At 38.1% G+C, this 19837-nt stretch overlaps 2 protein-coding genes across 10 annotated transcripts in view; one reads left to right on the top strand and one right to left on the bottom strand.

The window, feature by feature from the left end:
- Nucleotides 1-846: 846 nt before the first annotated feature.
- Nucleotides 847-19764, bottom strand: Stard6 (StAR related lipid transfer domain containing 6). 5 transcript variants are annotated; one of them, XM_070029116.1, is made up of 10 exons: nt 19310-19564; nt 19024-19113; nt 18871-18930; nt 17618-17701; nt 15323-15416; nt 14766-14809; nt 7960-8086; nt 3980-4097; nt 1651-1744; nt 847-1238 (listed from the first exon to the last, which is right to left on the bottom strand). In XM_070029116.1, exons 5-10 carry the CDS (start codon nt 15410-15412, stop codon nt 1019-1021), a joined length of 693 nt encoding a protein of 230 aa, XP_069885217.1. In that variant the 5' UTR covers nt 15413-15416; nt 17618-17701; nt 18871-18930; nt 19024-19113; nt 19310-19564; the 3' UTR covers nt 847-1018. The 5 variants fall into 5 exon arrangements, with proteins under 5 accessions (XP_069885217.1, XP_069885216.1, XP_069885215.1 ...); XM_070029114.1 differs by lacking the exon at nt 19310-19564 and adding an exon at nt 19660-19764 and having other exon boundaries at nt 848-1238; nt 14766-14815; XM_070029113.1 differs by lacking the exon at nt 19310-19564 and adding an exon at nt 19633-19720 and having other exon boundaries at nt 848-1238; nt 14766-14815.
- The window catches only part of CUNH18orf54 (chromosome unknown C18orf54 homolog), a 50651-nt gene continuing 47503 nt past the window's right edge, over nt 16690-19837 (top strand). For 2 of the 5 annotated variants that reach the window (XM_070029106.1, XM_070029100.1), the window contains exon 1: nt 19700-19786. The gene's annotated coding sequence lies outside the window, so the exon portion shown is untranslated. Of the gene's footprint in view, nt 16778-19699; nt 19820-19837 lie in introns of those variants that run through there. The other 3 variants (XM_070029104.1, XM_070029102.1, XM_070029099.1) reach the window with 3 other exon arrangements.

Here is a 19837-nt window from a genome sequence, read left to right as displayed (position 1 = left end):
ACTGATACCTTCCCAACAATTAATTTGTATATCTGCTAGACAGGTAAATTGATACCCCATTGACAGCTTAAGCTTCCAGTGGGCCAGGATGACATCAGAGAAGAGAAATACAAGTGTGATACTATGTAGGGCTGGGAAGGTGGCTCAGTGGTAGAGTGCTTGCCTTGCATGCATGAGGCCCTGGGTTCGATTCCTCAGCACCCCATAAGAAAAAAGCCGGAAGTGGCGCTGTAGCTCAAGTGGTAGAGCTGAAGAGCTGAGGGACAGCACCCAAGCCCAGAGTTTAGGCCCCACGACCGGACCCCCCCCCAAAAAAAAACCAAGTGTGATACTATGTAAATATCTTACCCTTTTGTCTTATCTTTTTCGTACCTAGGTAGGAATGGAGGCTCCGATCTAAATGTTAATGCTCATGTTTTATAGTAGAACAATTATTATTTTCTTTTGCTGAGTCTGGAACCTAGAGCCTTGTTAATAGTAGGCAACTGATCTATGGATCTACTGATCTACCACTGAGCTCTCTCCCTATCCCTTTTGTGTTTCTTTTTAATTTAAATGTTCATGTTTCCTAACATTTTCAAAGTAAGCAGTAAGTGAAGGAAAAGCTAACTTTTTTTGAGATCGTCAGGCTAGCCTCAAACTATGTAGACAATGTTTACCTCAAACCTGTGATCCTCCTGCCTCAGCCATGTGAGTGCTGGCATTTAGTTCTGCACCAATACACTTGGCCCCAAATTCTAATTTTTAATTAATGCTGGCCTCTGATTGAATTTGCTTTCTTATGAAATTATGTAGAAAATTTTGTAGGGAAAGCCTCAAAGATAAAAATGCATTAGTAACACTTATTATTTAACATCATTATGGGAGATTAAAAATTATATTTAATGCTGTTCTCTTGTACAACATTGAAGTTCAGTTTCACAAGGTGTTGCCAGTAATTTGTACAAGAATATGGTTTAGAATAGTTAACAGTATTTGTGCACACAGACTTAGAAGCGGTTTGCATGGTCTGAAATCTTTATGATTTAATGGAAGAACGACCTTTCTTCCTCTGGAATGATGAATGACTATTGTAATGTTCATGGGCTGATGAAGGTCTGTATGATTTTATTCCATCCTTTGCATTGAGAACAAAGCTTACTAAGTTGGAAGGCATAGTTCTTTCGATTATTGATGGGGTTAATTTTCCTCTCATTTCTGTTTGCACATACATCACTAGTTTTGAATATGCTGGGTTTCTGTAGACAAAAGAAGTGTAAAGAAAATACAGAATCTTTAGATTTATCCAACGAATTTACCAGTTTATGTTGATATGTTCCATAGTGCTTGTAATAAAATAGCTAATGAAGGGAAAAACTAAGTCAGTGACTTGTAGTCACATCCTTTTAAAGAAAAATTTTAACCAAATTATTAAGTATTATTGTTATAAAATTAATATAAAGTTAAGTATAACAAAAGTATTAGACTATTCTTTAAAATCCTGAATTTTAAGTACCTTTATCTTTTTTATCACTTCCTTGACTTTTAAAATTATGTATATCCCCCATATATGCATATATAATACAGTTTTGTCCTTTTATATAAAAAATTATATTCCTGAGTTAATTACCACGGTTCATCTTTAAATAAATAAATGCAAATAACACTTACTCTTTCAGAGGTGAACACACATAGCCACATGGATGATTGAAACCACGGATATAATTTGAAGATGGAGGATAATCTGGAAAATCCACACTATTAGCTAGAGTGGTAGAAAAATTTAAATGAAAACTAAATATGGAAATCCCTAGTCCCATAAGCATATTTTTAAAAAGTATGATATAGCATAGTTATTGGCATTAAAAACATTAGTTTTATAAACATTTATATTTATATGTACTAGTATTTCTAAAGATGCTATTGCCTTTTATATCAGAAAAATAGTATCATTTAATTACTTTCTCAGATTTGAAGCAAAAGATCAAATCATAGAGAAAAATTCTATTAGGGTCATGGATTTACTGATTTTTAAAAATTAATCTTTTGCTTATATAATGTAATTGAAAAGGTTAGTTTCAAACTCTACTAATTCCATGGAGTTAAAATACAAAGTGTAATTAGAACTCAGTAGAACTTATGCAGCATATCTATATTCCATGTAAATGCAGAGGGAAGTGATTTAATTATGATTATATTTATGGCAACTGCACATATTCTTTCTAAAAACACTTTTAAGATTGTTTGTTTTGTATAAGGACATCCTGCTCTTGTCAAAGTAGATGGATTTTCCTATTCATTTTAACATAAGCAATCAGCTGGATGGGAAACACAATGAAATTCTAGCTTAGAAGACAAATGTAGTTGAATGAAATTTCCAATTGTTATCTTAACAGAGCCAGTTTTGTTGGCATAATGGTATATAACAGAAGCAATGTTAACATATATTTCTCCTTTTAAAATATGGAGGTTGTACTTACATTTCTTTTAAAAAATTGTGTAGTCCAAAGGCATGGGTTTTTGTGAAGCATAGAGTAGTACAGTAGCACTTATATTGAAAATCAGAATGTCTACAGAGTTTTAAATTCTGGTTAAGCATTAGCTATACAATTTAATTTGTTCACTCCTTAATTTCTATGGGTTTTTGTTTCTCCATTAGTGAGATAATGCATACACAAAATGCAAAATATTTAGATCAATGTATGTTGTAGAGTAAGTTTATAAGACACTGAGAGGAAAACTGTGAGTATTTATGGAGAATTTAGTCAATGGAAACTTGTTACAACAAATTCAGTAGTGATTTTGCACTGGATGACTAATTACCTCTATTGGTTGATCCTAATCTCTGTTTCTGTTTTAGTTTCCTTCTGGCTACTAATGTGGAGTAGAAATGGTCTGCTTCCAAAATATGGAAAACACTAGATCTGATTCAGACAAGGCAGCATTTTGTATTGGACAGTAAGACATTTTATGTGCTTTCATTTCTAAAGTGACACAAATATATATATACACATTATGAACTTCAGCTATTGGTGATCTCTACAAAACAGAGTAAGAGAACCAACTCAATCTGGACTCTCAAACTTACAATACTTGGGTCATGTCAGAGTCACTGAAAACTAGTTGGGAAATAACACAACTTGATTATCCCTATACTTAAGAAGTTTACAGGACAGAAAATATGCAGATATGCATGGTAAGAGTAAGTCAAATTCCTTTTATGATGTGTTTTCTTACACCAGAGCCAAAAGATCTGAATAAAAAATGGCATATTTAAGTCAATAAATGCAACCTAGCAAACTGTTAGGTTTGAGTTGAGTAAAACAATTACAAAGAGATACTAGGAATGTATCAGAACTTTACAGTTTCTAAAAGAAATAAAAGCACATGTATGGAAAGGCCTATCTAGAGGGAATTTCTTCAAGAGTTTTATCATTTACTCTGTATACCCATTCTAAACAATGTATATCCTCAAATGAATGTCGTTTATTCAGATTACAAGAAATGTATAGGTTTTAGCCTATAAACATCTATCTGTATTTTTTAGGGTTCATGCTGCAAAAAATCTAGATGAACAATTACTAAATAGACAGATGAAACCTCCTTACCCGATAAAATATCTATCATGTCAACATGTTACCCCTATTTTTTGGCTACATACAATAAAAACATAAAGGAAAAAAATTATAGCTTCTTCCAAGCTATTGAAGGGAAAACTTTTATTGACTCATAGTATTTCTTTTTATTTTTTTATTTTTATTTTTTGGGTCCGGTCGTGGGGCCTGAACTCTGGGCCTGGGCGCTGCCCCTCAGCTCTTCAGCTCAAGGCTAGCACTCTACCACTTGAGCCACAGCGCCACTTCTGGCTTTTTTCTTTTTGCTTATGTGGTGCTGAGGAATCGAACCCAGGGCCTCATGCATGCAAGGCAAGCACTCTACCACTGAGCCACCTTCCCAGCTCATAGTATTTCTTAAACGCGGGCAAAATGTTTCAACTTACAACTGATAATGTCCATATTCCCATCATAGTGCTTGATGTGTATTAAGTCGATAAAGTCTCGGGGGGAAATTGAGCCAAAGGCAAAACTTTGTGTAATGGTATGACATATAAATGTTTCCTGCAACAAATCAAACCATAAAGATTGCAAAAATTATTTAATGTATTGTTTCCCCCAAGGAATTTCATTGCACAAGACTGGCCTCTATTTGGAGGAGGCATATGATTTTAAAGCTTTGACTTTTTTTTTTTTTTTGCATTCATAGGGCCTGAACTCTTGGGCCTGGGCACTGTCCCTCAGCTCTTCAGCTCAAGGCTAGCGCTCTACTTGAGCCACAGCACTACTTCTGGCTTTTTCTGCTTATGTGATGCTGAGGAATTGAACCCAGGACCTCATGCATGCAAGGCAAGCACTCTACCACTGAGCCACCTTCCTAGCCCAGCTTTGATGTTTTAAAACCACATCACCAAATAAGCTTTTATGCTCAGTATTAAATGAACATTGGAGTTACAACCAGGAATATAGAAAACTCTGGGAATAATCTTAAACTCATTTACTTTTTCAATTTGTAAATAGTGAAAATGAAGCTTAGCAGACTAAACCATTTGACAGAGTTATCAGTGGTTTTACTCTTTTACTCTGCAGGAACAGAGTAGTTCTACTTAACAAAAGGAGCAGTAGTTACTACTTATATATATTCAGGAGATTTTAATTTCCTGCTGGCCTATGGAATTATTCAATTTTTCCATCACATCTTCTAACAGTACATGGGCTCACCTAACCTCACTTCACACTCTTGGTACTACAAAATCTGCATCCCACATCCTGATTCATCTGTTCCTATATCTTGTCCTATATGCCATTGTGTGTCCTCTTCCCCTGGTCTGTGATTAAAGATTAACAGACCACTGTGTCTCATTTGTCCATTGTTAGTATTAGGCTATCCCTATAAATCTACAGTGGAAATCCCTCCCTCACTCATGTAATGAACAAGAGGGTATTAAAATCTACTTCTGGAAAATAAAAGCTATACATATTAATAATAAGGTGAAGTGCTTTTTCTTTCAGTAGAGATACTATGGAATACTGACAGGGAAGAGCATAGATTTGGAATTTGAAATCAGGAAACCAGGTACAAATCCTGGTTAAATCACATGCTAGCTTCAGTACCCTTGGGAAAGACATGTAACTTGTTTACAAATGTAGTATTCTTCTCATTATATATGATTCGTGGACATAGCAGATACTTGAACCACAGAATAATGGTATGATTAATTTTGTGCGATGTTTAATGAAAAACTTTCATGTGTGGTGGATAATATTTCTCAAGCTGAATGTTAAAATCTAAAAAAGTTCATGGATATGTGTTTTTGGAACTTCTGGACCTTTCTACAAGGGTTTTCTTGGCCATCCTACCACCTCTCTCTCCTTCTGGGCTTTTCAGCTCACTTTAGTGACGGTAGGTAAAATTGTAACATGCCACACAAATGATAAAGTGACAGACATGAATGTGGAACATTTATTTTTGCTTGTTTTGATGAGCTGAATGAAGGTCAAAGACTTAAAAACCCCAAACACTCAAGCAATCGCCTATTGTTTTTTTGTTTTTTTTGGGTCCGGTCGTGGGGCCTGAACTCTGGGCATGGACGCTGTCCCTCAGCTCTTCAGCTCAAGGCTAGCGCTCCACCACTTGAGCCACTGCGCCACTTCCAGCTTTTTTCTTTTTGCTTATGTGGTCCTGAGGAATCGAACCCAGGGCCTCAGGCATGCAAGGCAAGCGCTCTACCACTGAGCCACCTTCCCAGCCCGCCTATTTTATTTAAAATGCAGTAATTTATAAAATTATTTTAAAGAGCCTTACTCTTTCATTCTCATTTTCTGCCTCATTCTAATAAAGTTATTATCAGCTCAAAATCCAGGACTATTTATTTATTTATGGCATCAACTTGTGCTTGCTAGGCAAGTGCTCTGTCACTGAACATTCCCAATCCTAGGACTTGGTTTTTTTTTTTTTTTTTTCCTGGGTTTGGAACAGGGTCTCAATACACACACCTTCCTGCCTCATCACCCTCCAAAGAAGACCTATTTTTATTTTTGATAATACTGAAGTTTGAACTCGGGAGCTCTGTGCTTGCTAGGCTGGCACTCTACCACTTGACCAGGCAAGATGCCATGTGCCTTTGTTGGTTATTTTGAAAACAGTGTCTAGTGAACTTTTCTGCCTAGGCTGCTCTGGGATCACAGACCTCCAGATTTCAACCTCCTGAGTAGTTAGGATGAAAGGCATAAGCTACCAACTCTTGGCTAAGAGGACTTACTTTTAAAACAGCTTACTAAATGACCTACATGTGATAAAATCAATTAATTGCACAAGAGGGTTTCACTTTGACATTTTCATATATGTGTACAACATTACAATATAAAATAATCCTTTTCCTTTCCAGGTCCTTGTGTGTGTGTGTGTGTGTGTGTGTGTGTGTGTGTGTGTGTGTGTGTGTGTGTGTGTGTGTGTGTGTGTGTGTGTGTGTGTGTGTGTGTGTGTGTGTGTGTGTGTGTGTGTGTGTGTGCGTGTGTGCATGCACGTGCGTGTGCGTGTGCGTGCTTAAAAATGGCCCTAGGCTTTTGTGCTTTAGGCTTGTGCTCTACCAGTTGCATCATAGTTCTACTTCTGGGATTTTGATGGTTAGTTGGAGATGAGTCTTAACGACTTTCTTGCCTGGTCTAGCTTTGAACCACAATCCTTAGCTCTCAGCCTCCTGAGCAGCTGGGATTACAGCTGTGACCCACCTGTGCCTGACTCCAGGTATTTTTATTTTTAAAAATAGCACTCTTAATGAATGAGAGGTCTATAATGCGCTGTGCTGTTCAGAATCCCTACCACTCTTTACATGTATCATTCTTTCTCAATTTCACTCATTCTTTTTCTCCTCTGGAGCTTTTTGATTTATCTTCACTTTCTATTGATCTTTTCTTCTATTTCTTTTTATTTGCTTCTCCCATTCTCTCTTTCTTTCACTGGTCTTCAAGTTTCTACTGATTGCTTATTTTTCTTTTCTCATTGTTTTACTTCTACATTTTCATTTCTATTTAACTGAGATAATCCATTTGAAAATGTTCATAAACTGCATCTTTTATATAATATTATTTATTTTATAGTTTATCCATGATCTTTAAAACTACCTGCTGTTTACTCTTAAGCCATTATGGCATGTGTCTACATGATAGCTGTCTACATGATAGCTGTTTTCTAATGTATTATGAGCAAATATCCAGGCCACAGCCTCTGAAATCCTAGCACTAGAGGAGGAGAATTTCAAGGCTGGTCTGGGCTACATACAGACCTTTACCTCCCTTCTCCCTTCCTGTTCCTTTCCCCTCTCAAAAAGCCTTGACAAGGCATGTTTAATTTGTTTTCCATGCAATGGAGGTGATCCCTAAATTCAGCTTCCCAATAACAAAAGTCATATGTCAGATTAAGAACGTGGTATGTATTTACACACCAAATAAAGCCAATTGAAATTAAACTCTTGACTAATAAGAGTGGACTTTCAAGACTTTTACAAAAATTTCAGCAGGGCATAGTTATACAAATTTATAATCCCAGCACTTGCAAAACTGAAGCAAGAAGATTGCAAATGTGAGGCCAGCTTGGACAACTTAATGAGAAGCTGTCTCAAAATAAAATTTAAGAAAAGGGCTGGAATGTGATTTTTACCTGACTTGTGTAACTGTATCCCCCCTGTACATCACTTTTATAATAAGAATAAAAAATAAAAATAAAATAAAGAAGCATTTAAAAAGGACTGGGGATACTGCTCAGTGGCAGACTGTTTGCCCAGGATGCCTCAGCCAGCAAACAATAATAAACTTCAACTAAGTTTAAGTCTATAAAAGACAATGTGTATACACACATGCTTTTACCAAGATATAAAAGTAAAACTCTATTAATACAGTAACATTGTAGTATTAAAAGGCAAATTACCGAATCAATCCTGTGTACCATGCTGTGCACTTGCAAAGATTTATCCCATTTAACTCTGTTTCCAGGTTGGTAGAGGAAATCAGATAGTTTACTTGTTGGTTCTGGAATTACCCCTTCAACACGATATCTATAATTAGGCAAAGGAAATTCAAAACTTTAGTTTAAAAGTATACTACTATTAAAATTAAGGTTAGGTTAATTTATCAAATTATACTGAAGAAAATTGGATGGGCTGGGAAGGTGGCTCAGTGGTAGAGCGCTTGCCTTGCATGCTCAAGGCCCTGGGTTCGATTCCTCAGCACCACATAAGCAAAAAGCAAAAAGCTGGAAGTGGCGCTGTGGCTCAAGTGGTAGAGCGCTAGCCTTGAGCTGAAGAGCTGAAGGACAGAGCACAGGCCCAGAGTTCAGGCTCCACGACTGGACCCAAAAAAAAAAAAAAAAAGAAAAAAAAAAAAAGAAAATTGGAAGGTAATATAGAGTATTCCTTGTCTGAAAGGCTTGGGAGTAGGGATGTTTTAGATTTTGAATTTTTGGTGTGTGTGTGTATCAATGTGCGTGTGTTTGTGTGTACATTTGCATATGCATAATAAGTGATCTTAGAGATAGGACTCAAGTCTAAACAATATTCATTTAGGTTCCATATGGAACTATGCATTCATCTATCTCTATATCTACACCTATGTAGCAGAGATAGCTATATCTCTATATCAATTTTTATAAAATTTTAAAAGTAACTTTATGCATTGTTTTTATGATGTTGAATTCCTACTTGGGGATCGTGTTGGTGCTCAAATAGTTTCAGATTTTGTAGCATTTTGGATTCATTGTGGATTCTAGCCTTGAATTATGGTGCTCAACCTTTTATCAGTAAATTCAACACACTGCTTTTTATTGAGAAGTAACAACAAATACTTAAATATTCACTGCAATCATTTATTTCAAAATTCATTTCTCTACAGATTTTATAATATTTCAATAGATGTCTTCTTAAAAGTGCTGCTTTTCTTTAAACTCCTTAATGTACAGTTTCATACTTTCAGATAAACCAAAGTTTAAAGAGCTTATTACTAAATTTGGTATAAGACTGAAAAACCAACTTGAATAATGATCAGGTTCTTTAAAAAAGAAGTCAAGCATGAAAGAATTGTTTGGACCTTATAAATCATTGTTCTTTATTTATTGGTTCTCTAAGATTTTAAATATGAGGGTTAAGGAGTCTGTGAACTTTCTGTATTTCTAACAAATATAAAATTAGGTATCTTTCATAAACATTATTCCTTACATATCATTACTGATTCTGACTAGCACTTGGATAGGTGAGGCAGAAGACTGAAAATTTAGTAGTGTCCTTTTATGTTTGAGTGATTGAACATTAACTGTATATTGTAAGTACACTTCTAAGGACACACGATTTTTATCATATCTATGTCAGCCTGGCAGATAGGCAGATTTAGATTTAAAACATTTGACAATAATGGTAAACATCAAAGCGCTAGAAAGCACAACAGTATTGAATTGTAAAGGACAATATTGTGTGAAGCTCTTTTTGGAAGATTTGAAAGACTTTTATAGACCGCAAAATATGTTTACAACAGTATCAGGCATGCACAATACTGAAATGCAGCTGCTCCTGATGCTTCTGATTTTTTTATTTGTGAAATACAGAAGTATGCAAAAATTATCTAGACTAAATGCTGACTTCTATTTTTTGAAAGAGGGCTTAAAATCTACCACTAAATAATAAGACTTTTCATTCCATAAGTTTTTATTTTGTCAGTTGTAGGGCTTGAACTCTGGGCTTGGGCGTTGTACCTCAGCAATTCAGCTCAAGGTGAGCATTCTACCACTTGAGCCACAGCGCCACTTCTGGCTTTCTGAGTGGTTTATTGGAGATAAGAGTCTCATGGACTTTCATGCCTAGGCTGGCTTTGAACCGCGATCATCAGATCTCAGCCTCCTCAGTTGCTAGGATTACAGGCATGAACCACCAGCGCCTGGCTCATTCCATTAGTGTTTTTTTTTTTTAAATTAAGTAGTATGTAGTGCTTTATAAAGTAGTACTTTATAAAGTAATAGGGTAGCACAACTTCTTTGAAAAATGTTTACACAACACTTTTCAAATTATCTTACTAACCGTATCTGTATTATTATAGGAGTCAAGAAGAAGTTCTGGACTCAAGGTACAGAGAGACATTAAACTAGAATGAATCCTTCATTTTGGTTACAGCAATGTTATTCATTACTTTTCTTGCTTTTTAAATTTCATTTAAATCTAAATGCTTTAAGACAGCTTGTTATAAATAAGGGTAATAATGGTTATAATAAGCAGTATGGTAAAGGAAAAGTAAATGACATGACAATCATGAATGCATAAAAGGTAGAAAATACACTGCTTTGTCCAAATAGTCCTTGTGATTAAGAAAACACAGCCAGCTTCTAAAGCAAAGTCCTGACAGCTTTGTCTCACCAACACTTATGAGTGAGATGCCTTGGAAAGTCACAGGTGTAGGTCTTTATTCACTTTGTAAGATGGGGATTAACAAGAGGGTTTACACTGTAGGATATAGGAAGCATAAATTTAAACATACATAAAATATTTAGCATAATTCCTAGTATAAAGAAAGGGTAATTAATACATGCTTCAAACTGCTTCTAGTATTTAGGGAAATGTGTATGGCAACCTGTGTGACAGGTAAAAGGGGAAGTCATTCCAACCAAAGAACTGGCCTTCTTGTCATGCATAGCACCATGTGATCAAAGCTAACTGCAAAATGTGATTTGGGGGTGGTAAACTATTTAAGGCATAAATGTTGACAAAATATGTTGACTAAGCCGGGTGTCGGTGGCTGGCACCTATAATCCTAGCTACTCAGGAGGCTGAGATCTGAGGATCACAGTTCAAAGCCAGCCAGGGCAGGAAAGTCTGTGAGATTCTTATCTCCAATTAAGCACCAGAAAACCAGAAGTGGCACTGTGGCTCAAATTACCGGTAGAGTGCTAGCCTTGAGCTGAAATGCTCAGGGACAGTGCTCAGGCCGAGTTCAAGCCCAACTGACCAAAAAAAAAAAAAAAAAAGTTGATTTATTTTTTGCGTTCACTTTAAAATTATTTAACTTTCCATTCAATAGTCAATATAACTAAAGTTGATATACTCAATCAATAAAATATTTATGTGTCTGTCTAGCAAGTACAGCTCTGGTGCTAGGCATACTGCCTTGAACAAGTGCAATTTATTTCTAGCCTGGTTCCAATTCAAGTTATATTCTCATCAGTGTATAATAAGGATGACAAAAGTTAAATATGAAACAAACAAGGAAGCCGGGCACTAGTGGCTCATGCCAGTAATCCTAGCTACTTAGGAGGCTGAGATCTGAGGATCGTGGTTCAAACCCAGCCCAGGCACGAAAGACTGTGAGACTCTTATCTCCAATAAACCACTCAGAAAACCAGAAGTGGTACTGTAGCTCAAGTGGTAGAGTGCTAGCCTTGAGCTAAAGAGCTGAGGGACAGTGCCCAGGCCCTGAGTTCAAGCCCTAGGACCGGGAAAAAAAAAAGAAACAAACAAGGAAAGTTACATATAGTGATAAGTGCTATGAAGATGATGGATTGTATGGTAAAGGGCTGAGTTTACACAGTACATGAGAATTTTGGCTAGGTGGCCAGGAAGGTCACTCTGAAAAGGAGACAGTGAGGCCAAGTCCCTGACAACAAAAATGACTCTGGCCTTAGAGACCTTTTCAGAAACAGCATTTCAAGAAGAGAAGAGCAACTCTAAGGGCTTTGTGAGATTAAGTTAGGTTCATTCAAGCAACATGAGTCTGTTTTGGCTGTAGCACAGAAGAACATGTATGAAATGGTAGGAAATGAGGTTGGAGAGGTAGGCAGGCTTAGACAGTGACTTTCAAAAACTGACAGAAATGTTTGGATTTTATTTTAGATGCAACAGGAGGCCTGTAGAAGATTTTAGGTAGGGGAGCAACACAATCTGAGTTTTACTCTAAAAATCAACTTCAATAATGGTGTGAAGAAAAAGGATGGCATGTAGCTGAGAAAGGGAGATAATTAGGAGGTTACCCAACTAATCCAGCGGGAGATAAGAGTGGCTGCGCCAGAACAGCAGCAGGACCTGATGAAAACCCAACAGATTGCTCTACACAAGTCAGGTCACATGAAGCTTCTATCAGAATCCAAATCTGAGATCCATTACCCGTTCTCTGGGACAGTTTTTTGTTGCTGTTGTTGTTGTGGGACTTAAACTCTGGGCCTGGGTGCTGCTGTCCCTGAGCTCTTCAGCTCAAGGTGAGAGCTCTATCACTTGAGCCATAGCACCTCTTCCAGTTTTCTGGTGGTTTATTGGAGATAAGAGTCTCACGGACTTTCCTGCCCAGGCTGGCTTTGAACCTTGATGCTCAGATCTCAGCCTCCTGAGTAGCTAGGATTACAGATGTGAGCCACCAGTGCCTGGGTTAGTACAGTGTTTTATAAGCATGTTCTTGGAGCTAAAATTCTGGAAAAGTTCATTAAATTTTATAGATCAGTTTCTTTAGAAATGTTCTAAGCCATAGAATCAATCTCTAAAAAGAAAGTGTGGTATGTAGTGTTTTTAAAACATGCGCTGACCCTTCCACCCTCCCACCAGTAGTTTCAGAGGGTACAATTTCCCCAAACTCTGGTATAGCAACTTGTATTGGAGCATGCTCTACAGTCTAAGAGCACATAATGACTCTTCTAAATTAAAATTCTTGTTTCTTTGATTAGTTACAAGTCTTTAAAACTATGAAGTTTTTTTCCTTTTTATCTAAATTTTAATTTTATTGTCAAGGTGATGTATAGAGGAGTTAGTTACATACATAAGGTAGTGAGTACATTTCTTGTTAAACTTTTTACCTCCTCCTTCATTTTTCTCCATTGGCTCCCCCCCCAATTTCCCCCCAAGTTGTACAGTTTATTTCTAACATATTGTCTTGTGAATATTGCTGTTGCATTGGTTTGTCCTTTGTCTCATCATTTTGTCGTTCCCCTTCCGTTAATTCAGATATGTATATACAAAATACCTAAGATACCAAAATCAAATATACCACAGCTAGCAAGGTAAATACAAAGCCCACAGATTGGGAGAAGATCTTCACTAGCCGTACAACAGACGTGAAAACCGTAAGGTTTTGAAGCACTGGAAAATTTAAGATCCTCTAGATTTCCCAAATGTAATAACAATCTCACTTTCTTTTCACTCTAGGCTGAGGAATATAAACTTATAATAAATATGTATTGAAGATCTATGTGCATATACACATATATGATATATATGTATACATACATGTATAAATATATAATCATTCATACTGTTTTCCTGTACACAAGCCATGCTGGTGGCATGGCTCACATAGTAGAGATCCTGCCGAGCAAGTACAAGGCCCGATTTTAAATGCCAGCACAATACTACCCTTCTACCTGCCCCTTCCCTCACCAGTCACGTTTCCCACTTGTCTTTTCACACGTACACATGATGATGACTGTATTCATTTACTATTACCTTTATCACCTTCCCTCTACTACATTCCCCTCATTCAAAGCATGCTTCAGCTTCCTCATATTCATTTGGTTAAACTGTTAATTGCTTCTAATGATTACTACATGGAGTTTCACTCCTGGATATACTATAATCAGCTTGACTATGTATATATGCTTATGCCTCTGTGTGTGTTTAGATGATAGATTGAATTTCTGCATCTAAGATCCACATAGGAAAGAAAACATTTTCCCTCTTTCTGGACCTAGCTTATTTCACTATTATTTCTTTTCAAGACCTATCCTTTTCACTGCAAATGATGTATATCTTCATTCATGGGTGTAGGCTTCTGAGCTATTTGCATAACTTGACGATTGTAAGAGGTGCTGTACTGAGTGTGGGTGTGCGGGTGTCTTTATTGTATCCTGTCTTCCAGTCTTCAGATAAATGCCAAGGAACGGTATAGCTTGATCAAAGGGCAGTTCTAGTTTTAGGTTTTTGAGCAATGTTAGTACTGATTTCCATAGTGTATGTGCCAGCACCAAGCTGGCTCTGTAGCATAACCTAAAGTCTGTGATACTTTCAGTATGCTCAGGACTGCTTAGCTACTTGGGGCTTTTTTTTTTGTGGCCATTTTTTTTTCTTCCAGATGACTTTTTAAATTGATTTCTCAATCTGTGCAATGAATATCATTGGGATTTTGATGGGTATGGTATCGAATTTGTTGGCAGTAATGACATTTTAGCATAGTTGAAGTAGTAGGATCCTCAAAAATAGTCTTAAATGTTGCTAATAGAGAAATAAAATGAAACAAACCCTTACTCTTTAGTGCTTAAGGGAAAGATGGAAGGTTTTAAAAACCATAAAATACTATGATTAGCAAGAAAATACCAAAGTGCTTTTCTAGTAATTATTTTTTGGAGTCAAAATTTTCTCTTAGGGAACAATTCACGAGGGGTGTGTGTGTGTGTATGTGTACACGTGTATGCACCTGTGTGTGCATGCATGTGCATAGATAGATAGAACCCAGGGGATAGAACCCAGATAATCTAGGCAAGTTCTCTACCAAGAAACTATATGCTTAGCCTAGAAGGAATATTTTTGTGTACATGCAAATTTTCTACTTTATTAGCATTTAACTTTTCTTAGCCTCATAATTTAGTCCAGTGACTTCATAACCCCTATTTCCTGGTCAATATTAAATAATTTGTTATAGTTAATATGAAGCATTGAATGCTGCTTTATGGTAATGCCACTAAACTTAACACAATAACTGTAAATAGAAAATTATACTCACAGACTTCCAAGGAATCTTCTAGAAGCCTTGCTGAACACAGTTATCTTTTTCTCAAAGGGGAATAAAAATCCAGAAATAAGTTAACTGTCAGATACAGAAAAAAAATGAAAACAAAAAAGAAGTAAAGACACCTTTTCTTCTGGTTTCTAAAAGAAATATATTTTTAAAAAGTTGCTTTACAATGAGTGCTGCGTACAGAGGCTCACATCTGTAGTCCCAGCTACTTGGGACATAGAGAATCAAAGTTCAAGGGCAGTCCAGGCAAAAAAGTTAGAAAGACCCCATTCTCAATTAACAAGTCAGATGTAGTGGCTCATGCCTATAATCGCAGCTATTCGGGAGGCATAAATAGGAGGACTGTAGCCCAAGGCCAACCCTGGCAAAAAAGGCAAGAACCTATCTGGTAAAAAATCTGAAGGTAAAAGGGCTAAGGGCATGATTCAAATGGTAGAGCTAGACTCTGAGTTCAAACCCCAGTGTCAGGAAAAAAAAAAGTTCTTACTATGAATTATTATTAAAAACAAACCCTTGAAACATATTTAACTTATTTTCCTTACTGAAGCTTTAACCAATTTCCAGCCAGATGTGTCTTGGTTGTAACTTAAAACTTCTTGGTTAGCTTGTTGGGCAATTGCCTTGTAGTCCATCTACCTGTAAAATTTCAAAAGTAAATGATGGATAAGAATCTAATCATATAAACATTTTTTTGAGACAGTGTCATTACATTGCCTAGGTTGGTCTTAAATTATTTTGGGTACCAAAGCAACCTCCTGCTTCAACCTCTTTAACCTCTATAGCTGATACTATAGATATTCAGCTCATATAAAAAAATTAAACTGCTATATTACATTTTAATAGTATTTCTACCCTGTTGTCATCCAGAAATGCTTGTTAATTACATGCATGAACAAACCCTTCCTTTCTTTCTACCCATCCTTTCAAATGAGAAAATGTGGTATAGTGGAAAAGTGAGGCTTTGGCATGTGAGACTTGGCTTAAATTCTGTCTCTGCCACTTAATGTGTGAGACATGTTACTTAGTATTTCTGATTTCTAATTTCCCTCTTGATGTAAACTTGGGATACCTACTACCTTGTCGAGCTGTTAAGACCTGGCACATATTAGTCACTGAATAAGTACTATTTCTAACATGCTCCCTTTCCCTTATAAGGCATCATAATCTGTTGTATCATGTGTTCTTGGAATTTAATTTTTTTTTTGTGGTGGAGTTTCAACACTCAGGGCTTGAAAGCATTCTATCACTAGAGCCATTCCACCAGATCTTTTTTTGGATGTATTTTGAGATAGGGTCTTGTTTAATCCTGGTATACTGTGTAATGTGTACTATTTGTGCTTCTCTGCATCACTGATTACAGGTACATACCACTGCCTCCAGCCATTGGCTGAGACAGAATCTTGTGATCTTTCTGCCTTGGCCTTGAACCTGGATTCCCCAAGCTTTGCCTCCCAAGAAGCTAGGCCTAAGTCACAGTGCCTGGCAGGGAATGAATCTTTTTTAAAGTGATTGTTTAGAGCACTATACAACTTGACCCCAAGGCCTCCTCTTCAAACATCCCTTCTACTGGTTGTTCCTCAAAAACAGCCAACCAACTCCCTACCTTAGTAATTTTGTATTTGTTCCCTTTGCTTAAAAAATTCTTCCCCAGTGGGTTCGTATGCCTGATTCTCTTTCACTCATATTTTTTGCTTCAATGTCATCTCTTCAGATAGAATTAAGTGTATATCAATTCAATTTAAAGGCATTTACTGAACCCCTACTTGAATTGGTCCTCCCTAGTTCATAGCCTAACCTTCATTATTATGATAGTGATATGAGGTGATTAGGTCATAGGGGTAGAGACCTCATAACTGAGATGTCTTTATAAGTGGGTACAGAGGGCTCATTTGCCCCTCTGATTCTCTAAGGACACAGAAGGCGTAGGTCTGCATTCCAGAAGTCACTCATCAGAAGCTAATCATGTCACCTTGATCAGACTTACAGCATCCAGAACTGTGAGAAATAATTTTTTTTTTTTTAAAGAAACTTGTAAATGCCTTGCACCGGTGGCTCACGCCTGTAACCCTAGCTACTCAGGAGGTTGAGATCTGAGGATTGCGGCTGAAAGCCAGCCCTGGCAGGAAAGACTTTTATCTCCAATTAACCACTAGAAAACCAGAAGTGGTGCTGTGGCTCAAGTGGTAGAGAGCTTGCCTTGAGCTGAAGAGCGCAGGGATAGTGCACAAACCCAGAGTTCAAGCCCCATGACTGACCAAAAAAAAGAGAAACTTGTAAGTCTCATAGTTTAGGACAATGTGTTGTAGTAGCCCAAATGGACTACACATCAAGACAAAAGTAAGACAAAGTAAGATGCTTCTCATGGGAATAAATTCAGGAAGCTATAGGTTCCTTGATCCTTGTGCCACATCAACCAGTTTGCAGTTAGGAGAATCTAACAGAGATGGTGCCAAGAGCATTGAAACATCTGGATTAAAATCCTAATGGTGCCACTTACTAAACCACTTAGCCTTTGAGCTTCAGTTTCCACATATACATGGAATCTACAAGTACTGAATTAATATATGCAAAAAGGCTTGGAATAGTAAGGGGTCTTATTCTAGGTGATCCTTTCTTAAAATGGACAAATTTAAAACTACCATTTCAAAACCCTAATTTAGAGTGGCTTCCTTACACCTCTCAATAAACTATCAGAACATTTTATTCTTAGCCCACGTTTAAAACTCTTCAGGTTCATTCACAAATTTATTTTCTCTTGTTTAGTTATCCAGTAAGGCACAATGGATAGGCTGATACCTTTAATATTATAACCTCTTATTTGAGTCCTGCATCCTTACCTTTCCTAAGATATCTAGTCCAGAATTTTAGTAAGCATTGGGATTCTTTGCCAAATTTTGGTGGAGATCTCCATATCTGTTAACCTGTGTGGGAAAAAAAGCAGCAGTAGAATTACTCTGATCCTCAAATTAGGTCAACATATTTAATAAATTAACACTTTTTCTTCATTGGGAAACATCTGCATATATACCCTAATGTAAAAAAGTAGTGTTAGAATCAATAGAGGTGGCAGAAATCCAAGGGAAGCACTCTACCACTCTCTAGTCAACGAACTAAAGATACAAGTTATGAGGAACCTTTAAATATTACTGTGAAAGTAGCACCGGTTAGGATAGTTAGGTGGAATGTGGGCTAAAAAAAAATCAACAACAACAAAAAACCCTTCTAACATTTTAAATTCCTATCATCAACAATCCTTGGCTGATTCCAGATCTGAGCTCATCCTAGATACAAGTCTTTCTTTTGTATTGTTACCCAGCAAGTAAACAGAGAAGCCACATTTTGAGAGCTGGTTTATTGGAAAGCTGGCAAATGCAGACTTGTTGCAAAAACCTGCGGACCCACAAATGCACTTAACAGTCAGAAAACTGAGCCACGAAATCAGGAGAGGAAAGAAAGAGCAGAAAAAGAAGACCAACAAACCAGATCAGCTCCAATGGAGAGCTGAAGTGGGACACCATGTTGACAGGAGAGCCAGGAGACAGAACACAAGTAAACGGGAGATACGTGTCATGGCATACCTAAACTTGAGCTGGTGTGGGCCTAAATAGGGCCAGGTCAGGGAGCAGGGTCATAGAGAGTTTGAGAGTTCAAGACCCAAGACTGGCAGATCCAGTAACCTATAGTCCCATCCTGGCCTCTGCCTCTAGGAATTCAGGCATGCCCATCAAATAGGAAGTGGGACTTCCCTGCCTCCACCATATAGACAAGATGGTACCAGTAAAACCCAATACTCTTATATCCACCACATGCTAAGATGGCACTGGTTAGGTTAAGCATCCTTACTTTATAGTATTATTTGCCTATTTCACGTGATGGGAATTTATCACTAGCTGTTGGCTCCAGCATGGCCTGTGTCCTATCATTTTCAAATCACTTAACATTGCCATACTTGATATGTGCTTAATTCAACTATTACACTGAATTGATAGCTTCTGATGTTTTTACTTGCCAAGAAACACAGGAAGGTAAAGCAGTAGTAGGCGGTGAAAAGAAGAAACAGCAGATAAGCAAGAGGGGACAGCGGGATTACCTGGTGATGTGACATTGGATGAGATGGAGCATACTGCGATGGAGGATTGGTCAAAGATATCTTCGCCCGTAATGTGGAAGATAAACACAACCAGTATTAAGATGATATATATTTTTTGATTCGCCTACTTGGTTGAAATTGGATTCTTCTCACCTCATATCCTATCCCAGCCTTGTCGATTAGGTCCAGACATGTTATGGGATCTTTCTATCAACTTGTATAATCTCCTTCTTTCTGGGATGCCTAAAAAGAATGCGTGCTCACTGTTATTCTTCAGGGTCCCCAGTGAATTTGTTGAATCCCATGCCTGGGTCAACACCCTTCTCTAGCTCAGATGTAAAGTGGTGTCTGGGGCCCAGCCTGGAAGGCCTAGGGCCTGGACCCCCCTGGGGTGGGGAGGAAGGCGCCCAGAGGCCGGGAAGGAAGTGACCCAACTCACTTGAAGGCCTTGGGCCGTGGGGTTGGCTTTCTACCACAGAAATGGCAGCTGCCAGCTCCTCAAGGTCTCCTTACCCACCGGGCTCTGTCCTCAGCCCCAGGAGGGCTTAAGGAAGGTCAGCCCATCCGATGGTGCTGGGCCCACGGTGGGGGTGGGGGTGGTCGTGGGACCAGGATGTAATCCAGACCCTTCTCCTCCCAACCCAGAAAGACGCGAAGCCACCCCTCCCAGCAGGGATCGCGGCCTAACGCCCCTCCGTGCCCTTTGACCCCTCTCCCATGGAGCCTCTCTCAAAGCATCCCCCACTCCCCCCCCCTCCCCACCGCTTGCGAGGCGCCGCGCATGCGCACTGCGGGCCGCCGCCATGTTGGGTCCGTTTGAAAGTGAGCGCGGGCGTCGCGCTCGGCTGTGAGGCCGCGCTGCCAGCGGCGGGGCGGTGGCCGGCTCGGTGATGCTTTGTCGCGCGTCTGCAGTTCTGTGAGCGGCCCGGGGCGTCGGCGGAGAGGGGCGGTAGCGTGTGCTTTTAAA

This window comes from Dipodomys merriami, unplaced genomic scaffold, assembly GCF_024711535.1.
Source record: "Dipodomys merriami isolate MVZ:Mamm:240054 unplaced genomic scaffold, mDipMer1.0.p SCAF_2, whole genome shotgun sequence".
NCBI lineage: Eukaryota > Metazoa > Chordata > Mammalia > Rodentia > Heteromyidae > Dipodomys > Dipodomys merriami.
The sequence above is the reverse complement of the archived record's forward strand: the minus strand, read 5'-3'. Positions and strand labels throughout refer to the sequence as shown.

Excerpts from the sequence above, each read along its gene's own strand:
- Stard6 (XM_070029114.1), bottom strand. The coding sequence starts at position 15,412 with ATGGACTACAAGGCAATTGCCCAACAAGCTAACCAAGAAGTTTTAAGT. Across the intron at positions 8,087-14,765 it reads AGAAGATTCCTTGGAAGTCT|ATATCGTGTTGAAGGGGTAA; the intron begins GTGAGTATAATT and ends GCCTAATTATAG. Across the intron at positions 1,239-1,650 it reads GTGTGTTCACCTCTGAAAGA|AAACCCAGCATATTCAAAAC; the intron begins GTAAGTGTTATT and ends TTTTGTCTACAG.